The sequence below is a fragment of the Erythrolamprus reginae genome, chromosome 1 (assembly GCF_031021105.1).
Source record: "Erythrolamprus reginae isolate rEryReg1 chromosome 1, rEryReg1.hap1, whole genome shotgun sequence".
In the NCBI taxonomy this organism is placed as follows: Eukaryota; Metazoa; Chordata; class Lepidosauria; order Squamata; family Dipsadidae; genus Erythrolamprus; species Erythrolamprus reginae.
This window is the reverse complement of record NC_091950.1, coordinates 19,143,317-19,157,986: the sequence shown is the minus strand read 5'-3', so window position 1 is coordinate 19,157,986 and position 14,670 is coordinate 19,143,317. Positions and strand designations below refer to the sequence as shown.

Sequence of the window (14,670 nt, the reverse complement as noted above, 5' to 3'; positions counted from 1 at the left end):
TCCAGTGTTACAACATTCACAACTTCTGGAGGCAAGCTGTTCTACTGATTAATTGTTCTAACTGTCAGGAAATTTCTCCTTAGTTCTAAGTTGCTTCTCCCCTTGTTTAGTTTCCACCCATTGCTTCTTCTTCTACCCTCAGATGCTTTGGAGAATAGTTTGACTCCCTCTTCTATGTGGCAACCCCTGAGATATTGGAAGACTGCTATCATGTCTTCCCTGGTTTTTCTTTTCACTAAATTAGACATACCCAGTTCCTGCAACTGTTCCTGCAACAAAGATACACAGCCCTAGAGAAATACTACCAATGGATGGACTGAACTCTTTTGGGAAATACCGTCTGCGCATACAAGTGAGCATGAAAGACAGATAAGCTCAGGACTAGGGGTGAATCCTCAGGGCTTATCTGAGTTGGAGGAACAGAAGCCAGTTGCATCCGAAGCAAAGATTAACAACATAGCAATCCAGCAGATAAATGCACCTAAATCCATGTGGGACCCCCACAGCCGAGCATGTGCATAAAATTGGTGTGAAACTTCAAGTCTCGCTTCTTTGACTGACTGGTTCTTTCTCAGAACTTAAGAGCGAGGACAGGATTGGGTCAAAAAATCTGCAAAAATGATACCTTCAAAAGTATTTGCCAATAGAGATTGAGGGAACTAGTAATTCAGAGTACAGTGATACCTCGTCTTACAAACGCCTCGTCATACAAACTTTTTGAAATACAAACCCGGGGTTTAAGATTTTTTTGCCTCTTCTTACAAACTATTTTCACCTTACAAACCCACCGCCGCCTCCAGACTTCCGTTGCCAGTGAAGTACCCGTTTTTGCGCTGCTGGGATTCCCCTGAGGTTCCCCTCCATGGGAAACCCCACCTCTGGACTTCTGTGTTTTTGTGATGCTGCAGGGGAATCCCAGCAGCGCAAAAACGGGCACTTCGCTGGCAACGGAAGTCCGGAGGTGGGGTTTCCCAGTGAGGGGAGCCTCAGTGAAATCACAGCATTGCAAAAACACAGAGGTCCGGAGTTGTGGTTTTGAGGACTTTGGTGTTTTTGTGATGCTGCGATTTCACTGATGCTCCCTTCGCTAGGAAACCCCACCTCCAGACTTCCGTTGCCAGCGAAGCGCTCGTTTTTGCGATGCTGGGATTCCCCTGCAGCTTCGCAAAAACACAGAAGTCCGGAGGTGGTGTTTCCCATGGAGGGGAGCCTCAGGGGAATCCCAGCAGTGCAAAAACGGGTGCTTTGGCTGGCAAAAGGGGTGAATTTTAGGCTTGCATGCATTAATCGCTTTTCCATTGATTCCTATGGGAAACATTGTTTCGTCTTACAAACTTTTCACCTTACAAACCTTGTCCCAGAACCAATTAAGTTTGTAAGACAAGGTATCACTGTATTATAACATTTGGAAAAATTGGTACGATTGGAGGGGTAAGAAAAGTAAAGACAGGAATAAAATGTGAAAGGATGTATCAAAAGGAGTATAGAAATATGTAACATAATATATGTATCTATAAAGAGGCGATACAAGAAATGTAACATATACAAGATATCGGGTATAAATCTGTATTAAATTATTGGAATTTTTTTATTTTAAAAATTTGGAAAAATTAATAAATGGTATTTTGAAAATAAATAAATAAAAAAGCATTAGCCACCGATCGCAATATCATTTTAGACGTATACAATTAGTCCTTAACTTACAATGGTTTGTTAAAAAAAACATCTACAGAGATACTCAGTCATCTAGGTCAGTGTTTCCCAGCCTTGGCAACTTGAAGATATCTGGACTTCAACTCCCAGAATTCCCCAGCCAGCATTCGCTGGCTGGGGAATTCTGGGAGTTGAAGTCCAAATATCTTCAAGTTGCCAAGGTTGGGAAACACTCATCTAGGTCATGATGGTCCCAAAAGCTTTTTCAGGGGAAAACTGGACTTTCTTGGTTTTTTTCCTTTTGAAGATGTTTCACTTCTCATTCAAGAAGCTTCTTCTATCTTCCACTATCTTGTCAGAGCTGAAGAAGCTTCTTGTGTGAGAAGCAAAAGTCTTCAAAAGAACCCCCCCCAAAAAATAGTCCAATTACCTCCTGAAAAAGCTATTTCTTTCTTTTTTTCATTATTATCATAATAGCATTTATTTGATAAATAAGATACTTTTTTTAAAATGTTGAACATATATTTTAGGGGCAGAAACAAACATTACTCTAATAATAATAGTTTAATCCCCAGCTCTTTGATGGTAATAAAATTTCTGTGCTGTCTAAAACGCAATTGTGTGAATTTTGACTTCTTTGCCTGCATGTGGAATTCATAGGCAGTTTTCACTTCAGTAAAAGCTATTTCTATCAGGACAATAGTGACCGTTCAAAGTTTTTTAAAAAGGGTGTTTTTCACAGTGATGGGCGAACCCAACAGTGTTCGTATTCAGCAAGTTCGGACAAACTTCACGCAAAGTTCGGCCAAACCCGAACCTGAACCCAAATGGTCCGTGGCGCCAAAGCTCCGCCCCCAGAATCCCATCGTTTTTTATTTTTACGGATATTTTATTTTTATTTATTTTAATTTTTACATGAAAGGACCGCCCTTTGCTTGCAGCGCCGCTGCGGCGTCCTTTTTCATGGAATCCAGGAAGTGATCACCTTGGCGTCCTTAGCAACCTGCCAGTATATGTGACATCAAAGCTCCGCCCCCAGAATCTCTTTGTGGGAGGGATTCCCCAGCTCCTTTTGTGCCTCCCTCCCATCCTCCTGACCGGCCGACAGCTCCCCAGTGTTCGCCTTCCTCCACCGCCACCGCGCCCGGCTCCTCCTCCTCTTCTCAGCAGATGACAGCCGGGCGGTGGCTTTTGCGGTGTTCAGCATGAACGCCGAACCAGAGCATGAATTTTTTAAAAAAATCGGGTTCAGGTCCGGCATGCCGAACACCACAAAATTCGGTACGGACCCGAATTGTGCGGGTTTGGTTCGCCCAACACTAGTTATGATTTATTATTAGAGTTGAAAGGGACCTTGAAGGTCCTCAAGTCCATCCCCCTGCTCAACCAGGAAACCTTATACCACCCCAGCCAGATGGCAGTCCTATTTCCATTTGAATGATCTTTGCAGCATCCCCATGGCCGTGTGATCAAGATTTGGAAGCCTGGCAACTGTTTCATACTTGCTATATCTCGGGGTCAGGTGACCCCCTTTTACAACCTTCGGACAAGCAAAGTCAACGGGAATGCCAATTTCACTCCACAACTGGGTTACTAACTTATCGATGGCAGTGCTTCATTTAAGAACTGAGGTACGAAAGGTCGTAAGATGGCAAAGCTCACTTATAATAAACAACAACAACAACAACAACAACAACAACAGAATTGGAAGGGACATTGGAGGTGTTCTAGTCCAACCCCCTGTTTAGGCAGGAAACCCTACACTACTTCAGAAGGATGATTATCCAACATCTTCTTAAAAACTTCCAGTGTTGGAGCATTCACAACTTCTGGAGGCAAGCTGTTCCACGAGTTAATTGTTCTAACTGTCAGGAAATTCCTCCTTAGTTCTAAGTTGCTTCTCTCCTTGATTAGTTTCCACCCATTGCTTCTTGTTCTACCCTCAGGTGCTTTGGAGAATAGCTTGACTCCCTCTTCTTTGTGGCAACCCCTGAGATATTGGAACACTGCTATCATGTCTCCCCTGGTCTTTCTTTTCACTAAATTAGACATGCCCAGTTCCTGCAACTGTTCTTCATATGTTTTAGCCTCCAGTCCCCTAATCATCTTTGTTGCTCTTCTCTGCATTCTTTCTAGAGTCTCAACATCCTTTTTGCATCGTGGTGACCAAAACTGAATGGAGTATTCCAAGTGTGAACTTACCAAGGCATTATAATGTGGTATTGAAGTGTTTTCACATGATCATGGTTCTACCCCTCTGTTAATGCAGCCTAAAACTGTGTTGGCTTTTTTGGAAACTGCTGCACACAGCTGGCTCATATTTAAATGGTTGTCCACTAGGAATCCAAGACCAAGTTGTGAATACTCCAACACTAGAAGTTTTTAAGATGTTGGATAACCCTTTGTCAGAAATAGTGTAAGTTTTTCCTGCCTAGGCAGGAGGTTGGGCTAGAAGACCTCCAAGGTCCCTTCCAACTCTATTATTATTATTATTATTATTATTATTATTATTATTATTATTATTATTATTATTATTATTATTATTATTATAGACCCCTCTCACAGTCACTACTGTTGAGCAAGGTACCACATATACTATATGTGTGTATTTTGTTTTTCTTGCCTAAATGTAACCTAACAAGTGTCTCACTTAACAACATAAATTTGTGGTTCCGTTATGGTTGTAAGTCGAGGACACCTATTTAACATTTCACAGTGCTTTTACAGCCCTCTCTAAGTGGTTTACAGAGACAGCATATTGCCTCCAACCATCCTTGGAGTCCTCGGAGAGGGGCGGCATACAAATCTAATAATTTAATTTAATTTAATTTAATTTAATTTAATTTAATTTAATTTAATTTAATTTAATTTAATTTAATTTAATTTAATTTAATTTAATTTAATTTAATTTAATTTAATTTAATTTAATTATTTAATTTAATTTAATTTAATTTAATTTAATTTAATTTAATTTAATTTAATTTAATTTAATTTAATTTAATTTAATTTAATTTAATTTAATTTAATTTAATTTAATTAATTTAATTTAATTTAATTTAATTTAATTTAATTTAATTTAATTTAATTTAATTTTTTTGTTTTTATTTTCATTTTCATTTTCATTTTCATCATCATCATCATCATCATCATCATCATCATCATTATTATTATTATTATTATTATTATTATTATTATTTAATTATCTGTGTCCTCATTTTACCCACCACGGAAGAACCAACTGCGCCTGTCTGGGAATTGATTCCCATAAACCTTTCCAACGGAGGCTCCCGTCCTCCCCATTATTGGGAGAGTTTTGCGCATGGAGATGTTAATCCACAAAGTAGCCACAGTTAACCCCTATACCTAATTGAAGTCTTCAATGAAAAACACAGCAGCAGGCTTTTTTGTAAAAATATATTTTACTATTCTTCTTGTCAAAATGCTTCTCTAAATAAATTATCACTTTCACATTTAACCACTATAATAAACTATCCACAATACTTTTATATAACTCTTATAACATCCACCACTGCAACAAACTAACTACAAATCACCCAGCACAAAGTACTCTGTAACAAACCTTTCTATAACAAAACCATTCTGCAACAAACCACTCTATATCAAACCACTCTGTAACAAACCACACCCATGCAGCGGGGTTACTCCTATTATATAGATTACAGCCAATCAGGTTGCAGCACATTCAGCAAACCCATGATTACATGCTGATTTATTTATTTATTACATTTGTATGCCGCCCCTCTCCATAGACTCGGGGCGGCTCACAGCATACAATGAAACAATTCATAACAAATCTAATAAATTTAAAAAACTTTAAAAAACCCCATTATTAAAACAGACATACACACAAACATACCATACATAAATTGTATAGGCCCGGGTGTGTGTGTGCCTCAATTCCCCCATGCCTGACGGCAGAGGTGGGTTTTAAGGAGTTTACGGAAGGCAAGGAGGGTGGGGGCAGTTCTAATCTCCGGAGGGAGCTGGTTCCAGAGAGTCGGGGCCGCCACAGAGAAGGCTCTTCCGCTGGGGCCCGCCAGATGACATTGTTTAGTCGACGGGACCCGGAGAAGGCAAACTCTGTGGGACCTAACTGGTCGCTGGGATTCGTGCGGTAGAAGGCGGTCCCGGAGATATTCTGGTCCGATGCCATGAAGGGCTTTATAGGTCACCAACACTTTGAATTGTGACCGGAAATTGATTATGATTATGGCTTACACCAGGCTTTCCTATGGTTACAAACCATTTGCGTGGATTGTAATATTACCTTCGGAAATAAACTTATTTCTGACACCCATCTACTCACCTATCTCACAGTTTTCGCCTGTGAATCCTGGCAGACAGTGGCAGCTGGAAAGGTTCCCACTTGACTGACAGATGCCCCCGTGCAAACATGGATCATTATCGCAGGGGTCAGTTTCGGCTGCAAAAGAGAGAGAGAGAGAGAGAGAGAGAGAGAGAGAGAGAGAGAGAGAGAGAGAGAGAAATGTGATTAAGAGAGAGGGGATTTATTTACGTTTTTAAAAAAAATATTTTTGTCCTTATTCCGGCAATCCAGATCTCAGAGCGATTGCTCAGGTCACATGTGCTTGGTCACCTTCCGACTGGGCTACTGCAATATGTTCCACAAGGGTCTGCCCTTGAAGACTACCTAGAAGTGGCGTCTGGTCTAGAATAAAGCAGTTCTGGGTTCTCCATAATTTCATCTCTTGTGTGAGACGCACAATTAATTTCTGAGTGCAATTAAAGCTTTAAATAGCAGGTGTCAAACTCACCACATCACGTTGCCATCACGTGACATTTCGCAAAGTTTTTCCCCTTCGTGGAGCTGGGGTGGGCATGGCCTGTGAGTGACATACAACCAGCCTACGGCCCCACCAGTTTGACATCCCTGCTTTAAATTCAATTCAATTCAATTTATTAGATTTCTATGCCGCCCCTCTCTGAAGACTCGGGGTGGCTCAAAACAATAATAAAAACAATATTCCAGCGAAAACAAATCTAATATTAAAAAGCACATAAAACCCTATCATATTTAAAAAAGCAAACAACATATACATACCCAAACATAAATATAAAAAAGCCTGGGGGAAAGGTGTCTCAACTCCCCCATGCCTGGCGGTATAGATGGGTCTTGAGTAATTTACGAAAGACAAGGACTGTGGGGGCAGTTCTAATCTCCAGGGGGAGTTGATTCCAGAGGGCCAGGGCTGCCACAGAGAAGGCTCTTCCCCTGGGGCCCGCCAAACGACATTGTTTGGTCGACGGGACCCGGAGAAGGCCAACTCTGTTGGACCTTATTGGTCGCTGGGATTCATGCAGTAGCAGGCGGTTCCGGAGGTACTCTGGTCCAATGCCATGCAGGGCTTTAAAGGTCATAACCAACACTTTGAATTGTGACCGGAAACTGATCGGCAGCCAATGCAGGCCAGGGAGTATTGCAGAAACGTGGGCGAATCTAGGAAGCCCCACGGTGGCTCTCATGGCCACATTCTGCACGATCTGAAGTTTCCGAACACTTTTCAGAGGTAGCCCCATGTAGAGAGCATTGCAGTAATCGAACCTCGAGGTGATGAGGGCATGAGCAACTGTGAGCAGTGACTCCCTGTCCAAATAGGGCACACGACCAGGTTGTTCCTTAAGAAGTGGACCCAACTGGCTGTGCAGTATCTTCTTCCAGCATTACACGGAGTTGTGGAAATCCAGGGAGAGGGGAAATCATTTTAGTTAAAGCATTTGTGTTAGGGACTAACTAGATGAGGCTACTACGTCTGTCCCGACTCACATTTTCCCCTTCCAGTCTGAATTCTTGCAGAATTGTACATTTTGGGGTCTTTGAGGGTTAAGGGAACTGTCTGGAAACGTTTTGTATACTGTATTTTTTGGAGTATAAGATGCACTTTCCACTCCCTAAAAGAGGCTGAAATTTTGGGTGCGTCTTATACTCTGAATGTAGCTTTTTCAAAGCTTTTTTTCCTGTACCCCTAACGAGGCACTAACTATCTTCCCAGCTTCCTACTCCCTCTGAAGGAGTTTTTTTCCAGCCTTGTCTGAAAGAGGTTGAAAATTTGGGTGTATGTTATATTACGAATGTAGCATTTTCAAAGCTTCTTTTCAGCCCTAAGAAGGTGTTAACGATCTTCCCGGCTTGCAGGATTTTTTTATTGCAACTCCAAATAAGTTTTTTTTCCAGCCCTAAGTCTTTGCAGCCTTGTTGAAATTGCAATTCCCTCCCAAAAAGTTTTTTTCCATCTCTAACCAGGGGATGAAAAACAAACACATCTACTTACGAACTTTTCTAGATAAGAACCGGGTGTTCAAGATTTTTTTTGCCTCTTCTCAAGAACCATTTTCCACTTACAAACCCGAGCCTCCGAAACTGTAACCGGAAAAGGCCTCTCTAGGAATCTCCTGGGAGGAAACAGGGCCAAAAAAGTTGGGGAGTAGTCTCTGTGGGGCCTCTCTAGGAATCTCCTGGGAGGAAACAGGGCCAGAAAAGTTGGGGAGTAGTCTCTGTGGGGCCTCTCTAGGAATCTCCTGGGAGGAAACAGGGCCAAAAAAGTTGGGGAGTAATCTCTGTGGGGCCTCTCTAGGAATCTCCTGGGAGGAAACAGGGCCAGAAAAGTTGGGGAGTAGTCTCTGTGGGGCCTCTCTAGGAATCTCCTGGGAGGAAACAGGGCCAGAAAAGTTGGGGAGTAGTCTCTGTGGGGCCTCTCTACGAATCTCCTGGGAGGAAACAGGGCCAGAAAAGTTGGGGAGAAGCCTCCGTGGGGCCTCTCTAGGAATCTCCTGGGAGGAAACAGGGCCAGAAAAGTTGGGGAGAAGCGTCTGTGGGGCCTCTCTAGGAATCTCCTGAGAGGAAACAGGGCCGGAAAAGGCAGGGAGAAGCCTCCGTGGGGCCTCTCTAGGAATCTCCTGGGAGGAAACAGGGTCTCCACCCTCCCTGTGGCTTCCCCAGTCGCATGCATTATTTGCTTTTACATTAATTCCTATGGGAACAATTGCTTCTTCTTAAAAACTTGTCTACTTAAGAACCTGGTCATGGAACGAATTAAGTTCGTAAGTAGAGGTACCACTGCAATGTGCTGAAGCTGACCAGACCAAGGATGCTAGTCTGATGAATTCCTAGTAGATAGATTTTCTTCCCTATTTCCCTCCCCCAAAACTAAGGCATGTCTTATACTCTGATTTATTTATTATTTATTATTATTATTTGGATTTGTATGCCGCCCCTCTCCGAAGACTTGGGGCGGCTCACAACAAGTAAAACAAATCATAATAATCCAATTAATTAAAATATTTAAAGATTTAAAAAACCCCATATATTAACAGACACACACACAAGCATACCATGTATAAATTAAATGTGCCCAGGGGGAGATGTTTAGTTCCCCCATGCCTGACAGCAAAGGTGGGTCTTAAGGAGTTTACGGAAGGCAGGAAGAGTAGGGGCAGTTCTAATCTCTGGGGGGAGTTGGTTCCAGAGAGCCGGTGCCGCCACAGAGAAGGCTCTTCCCATGCGTCTTATACTCTGAAAAATGCGGTATTTAGCAGGGGGAGGGGAGGGAATCTATGGAGCCGTGTTAGGCGTCTGGGCTGCATGAGGAGGACATGCTCTGCTTTGTAACCACATTAGGAACAAGAGAATAAATCCAGCTAATCAATACCCCGAGTGTACTTTCCGCAAAAGAGCATTACAACGAGCTTTGCGAAGTAAAAAAGCACAGACTTTAGTCTGGATGACGAGCAAATTAGAAGTCGGTCGTGTCAAAAGCCCCGTTTCGAATCGTAACGAGTGACAGTCCCAAAGGTTTAGCTGTTCGAAGCCTTTGTAAGTTAGGAGAGGAAAATAAAAAACCCGTCACATTCCAAAAAATGCTTTTGGGGAGAACAGGATTCAGTTAGCTGCAGGTGTCGCTTGACACAGTGGGGAGCCTTAAATAGCGCAGCCCTTCCAGCAAAGCACAAATTATGCCAACTGCCTTTTTCTCTCTCTCTCCAGCTCTGGAAAGGTAGGCAGGTGTACTGTGTTCCCTTCTACACCTGGAGAATAATAACAACAACAACAAATATTATTATTATTATTATTATTATTACTATTATTATTACTATATTATTATTATTACTATTACTATTATTATTATTACTATTACTATATTATTATTATTATTATTATTATTATTACTATTATTATTATTACTATTATTATTACTATATTATTATTATTATTACTATTATTATTATTATTATTATTATTACTACTACTACTATATTATTATTATTATTACTATTATTATTATTATTATTATTATTATTACTATTATTATTACTATATTATTATTATTATTATTATTATTATTATTACTACTACTATTATTATTATTACTATTATTATTACTATATTATTATTATTATTATTATTATTATTATTATTATTTAGATTTGTATGCCGTATGTATCATTGGTGTGCTGCTCCTGGTGCGGGCCACTCTATAGAGTGGTAGTAAAATCAGAGATGCGTGCGCAGCTGTGCGCCCTTAGTGGATGCATGTGCACCTCCTCGTGAGATTTGGCCTCTGTGCATGTGCCTGAATCCAAGTCTTGTGTGAGGATGCTCGCACAGATAAAACTTTGCCGATTTTTGCCAATGTTTTATTGTTATTATAAAAATCAATGAATTCTGTGAGCCGCCTTGAATTTTCAGAGAAGGGCGGCATACAAATTTAATGAATAATAATAATAATAATAATAATAATAATAATAATAATAATGTAATGAAATTAAATGCAGAATCTCACTAGCTAGCATGACTGTGGCTGGGGTTTTTGTGAGTTGAAGTCTATTCTTCCCTTCCACCTGTCATCTTAAGCACAAAGCCCAAGAGTGGTTTCCACGTGAAGTGAAAACAATGTGAACTATATATATTTTTCCTTTCATTAGGGCCGTCAATGTAGTCATCCCTGTTCATTCCAAAAAATGAAACTTTGACTTTGAATGAAACCCTTCCTGTGGCTATGTAAGGATGGGGACAGGTGTGAAATGCTCTCGGTTCGCTCGTGCCTGTCAGTCGTCACAGAGTCGGTCGCGAAGGGAGCACGATGCCCAGATGCTGCAATTTGAGTTCTTTTACCTTCTGCGCCAGTACAGTGGTCCCTCTACTTAAGAACTTAATTTGTTCCCTGACCAGGTTCTTATCTAGAAAAATTCTTAAGTAGAGGCACCACTGTATTGGGTTCCTACCGGTGTGCTTGACACCCTCACACCGGTATCAAAAATGGAGCTGTGTGCGCAGCTCTGGGTAACCGGCAGGTGGGGGCGCATGCCCGTGCAAAATTTGGCTTCTGCACATGCGCAGGAAGCCAAATCTTGTTCAAGGATGCTCTCGCGCTTGAGATTTCGCTGGTTTTCAGTATTTCTTACTTCCACACAGCAAAAGAATGCCCCAAATTGGCAAAATCTCAAGCATGTGCGCATCTTCATGCAAGGTTTGGCTTCCTGTATGTGCAACCACACTGCAAGTGGCGGCGATGAAGAACCCCTGCCTGCCCCGCACATGTACAGAACACTTTGAGCATACGCAGAGGGTAAAAGAACCCAAATGGCGGCAATCGGGCAAATGGGCGGAGCCTCCTGCTCCCTTTGCGATTGGCTCTCCGACGACTGACAGGCACGAGCAAAGCGGGAGCCTTTCAACCCTGAAGGTCCCCATTCTGATGTACCGTTTAAGTTAATTATCATTATAAAGAACATTGTTTTGAATTTTCAAACGTGTGTGTGTCTGAAATTTGTACCTGTGAATTTTTGGGAGGAGTCTACCAGAGAGCCTGACAGAACATATATATTCTTCCTTTTGGGGGATGCCTTATATTAGGCAATTCTACGAAACCTCTCCTATGTCTTACTTTCGGGGGTGACTTATTTTCGGGGAAACAGGGTATGTCTGGTGGCCTATCTATCTATTACTTCACATAGAAACATAGAAACATAGAAGTCTGACGGCAGAAAAAGACCTCATGGTCCATCTAGTCTGCCCTTATACTATTTTCTGTATTTTATCTTAGGATGGATATATGTTTATCCCAGGCATGTTTAAATTCAGTTACTGTGGATTTATCTACCACGTCTGCTGGAAGTTTGTTCCAAGGATCTACTACTCTTTCAGTAAAATAATATTTTCTCATGTTGCTTTTGATCTTTCCCCCAACTAACTTCAGATTGTGTCCCCTTGTTCTTGTGTTCACTTTCCTATTAAAAACACTTCCCTCCTGGACCTTATTTAACCCTTTAATATATTTAAATGTTTCGATCATGTCCCCCCTTTTCCTTCTGTCCTCCAGACTATACAGATTGAGTTCATTAAGTCTTTCCTGATACGTTTTATGCTTAAGACCTTCCACCATTCTTGTAGCCCGTCTTTGGACCCGTTCAATTTTGTCAATATCTTTTTGTAGGTGAGGTCTCCAGAACTGAACACAGTATTCCAAATGTGGTCTCACCAGCATTCTATATAGTGGGATCATAATCTCCCTCTTCCTGCTTGTTATACCTCTAGCTATGCAGCCAAGCATCCTACTTGCTTTCCCTACCGCCTGACTGCACTGTTCACCCATTTTGAGACTGTCAGAAATCACTACCCCTAAATCCTTTTCTTTTGAAGTATTTGCCAACACAGAACTGCCAATACAATACTCAGATTGAGGATTCCTTTTCCCCAAGTGCATTATTTTACATTTGGAAACATTAAACTGCAGTTTCCATTGCTTAGACCATTTATCTAGTAAAGCTAAATCATTTACCATATTACAGACCCCTCCAGGAATATCAACCCTATTGCACACTTTAGAGTCATCGGCAAATAGGCAAACCTTCCCTACCAAACCTTCCCCTATGTCACTCACAAATATATTAAAAAGAATAGGACCCAGAACAGACCCTTGTGGCACACCACTTGTAACCTGACTCTGCTCAGAATACTCGCCATTAACAATAACTCTCTGATGTCTACGCTTCAGCCAGCTGCAAATCCATTGAACTATCCAGGGATTAAGTCCAATCTTCACTAATTTATCTATCAGCTCTTTATGTGGAACCGTATCAAAGGCTTTGCTGAAGTCCAGGTAGGCAATATCCACGGCACCACCTTCATCCAACACCTTTGTGACATAGTCAAAGAAATCAATGAGATTAGTCTGACATGATTTGCCTTCAGTAAAGCCATGCTGATTTGGGTCCAATAAGTTATTGTTTCACAGCTTCTTTCTCCCCTTACACATACAAAGACACTGTACAGAGCGGGCGGGATTCTTACCAAGCAAGCTGTCATTCATCTCCTGGATCCACACCACGTTGTGGATTCCTTTGAATCCTGGTGCATCTTCTTTCTCTTCTCCGCTCCCGCTGTCAGCCTCCATTGGGAGAAAGTCTCCAGCGACGGAGGGGATGTACCCTTCCTGGTCCATCTTGGCTTCCACCTCCCTCTCGGTGGCATGGATGGAAGGTTGTGAGCTTGGAACCGCCAGCGAGTTGTCGAAGGCAGCCGGCTGTGGTAGGTGTATAAACTCTGAGGCGCTGGGGCGTATGAATGGAGTCCTCGCCTCAGGCAAACTGAAGGCCATGGCCTCCTCTCCGTCCTTGGCCTCCTCCGGAAGGGATTGAGCGGAAGAAAAGAAGATGGTGTGATTGCGAGCAGGAGGTCCCGTCGTGGCACCATCTGGCCAATAGGAGCCGCCATTGTCTTCCTCCGAGCTTTCGTGGCGACTTTGCTCCATCCTGCTTTGCGTAGGCTGTTCCCAACTACCTTGTCCCTCGGAAAGATCTAGAACTTCGGTGAGAATGGAACCATCCGGAGGCTTCAGGATTACTTGGTTTGCTCTGGTGGTCCCCATACTATCCTGACTGTCCTGGTCCACCAACCACGCCTCAGTTTTCTCAGGGAGGAACTGAGCTTCCTGCCAGTACACGTTTCCTGGTGTTGAGGAGACGATGTCTTTGGGGGGCAGCGTCAACGCTTCGTGTCCCCTCAGTTCGGATGCTTCTTCTGAATGTTGGCTGCCCTGTTTCAAGATGGCGTCTTTCCCTGCAATATCGAGGAAGCTCATTGTCTCCTCTCGGTTAACGAAATGCAGAGTTTCTGGCTCCATTTCTCCCTCAGCATCCTCTGGAAAGTTTTGTTGGCCCTCAAGAACAGGTCCCGGAAGCTCTTCTCCAAAGCTCATTGTTTTGATGTGGCTTTCTCGGGAGCTATAATCATACTCTCCACTGGACTCATCCACATGGGGTTTGTTCCTACGACGGTCAAAGGACAGAAGGGATTCTGCTGGGGTCACCAGTCCTTGGCCAGAAAAGTCACCTTCACGGTCTCCAGCTTGGGTCATCCCTTGAAGATAGTCACTTCGCATGCTGGTCCCCACAGAAGCAACTTCAGGATCGTATCCTGTGGTCGTGGCGACTTTCTGCAGATCGAGTAGAACATTAGCCGAGACCGGTGATGACATGGGAATTTGCTCATTGTGTACATCTTTCTCCTGGTTTCTTGGCCCAGAAATGGTCCCATATCCTTGGCTGGTTCTTTCGGCACTTGTGTTTTCCAAAGAATGAGGTGTTGACTCAGGAGAAAAGGTCGTTTCTTTGGGGCCTCGATTCTCAAGTAACGGTAATCCTGGAAAGATAAACACAAGGATTAAAGCATACACTGTGCATATATAGTGGTACCTCTACCTAAGAATGTCTCTACTTAAGAACTTTTCTAGATAAGAACCGGGTGTTCAATATTTTTTTGCGTCTTCTTAAGAACCATTTTCTACTTAAAAACCCAAGCCCGGAAAATTTTCTCAGGAAATTTGAGAGTGGCACAAAGGCCTGGCCAGTTTCCTGCCATTCTCCCTTTAATCCCAGCCATCTAGCGCTTTTCTGGGCTGCCAGAGGAGCCTTTCGGTGGTGCTTAAGGAGACTTTGGCAGTCCAGAGCGAACAAAGCATTTTCCTTTCTCTGGGCGCT

General features: G+C 42.5%; 1 protein-coding gene across 1 annotated transcript in view; it reads right to left on the bottom strand.

The window, feature by feature from the left end:
- NCAN (neurocan) overlaps window positions 1-14,670 on the bottom strand; it is a 134,679-nt gene that overhangs the window by 28,132 nt on the left and 91,877 nt on the right. The window contains exons 7-8 of the mRNA XM_070746268.1: window positions 12,983-14,332; window positions 5,981-6,097 (exon numbers count right to left, since the gene is read on the bottom strand). Of these exons, the coding sequence (XP_070602369.1) occupies window positions 5,981-6,097; window positions 12,983-14,332 (1,467 nt within the window). The remainder of the gene's footprint in view (window positions 1-5,980; window positions 6,098-12,982; window positions 14,333-14,670) is intronic.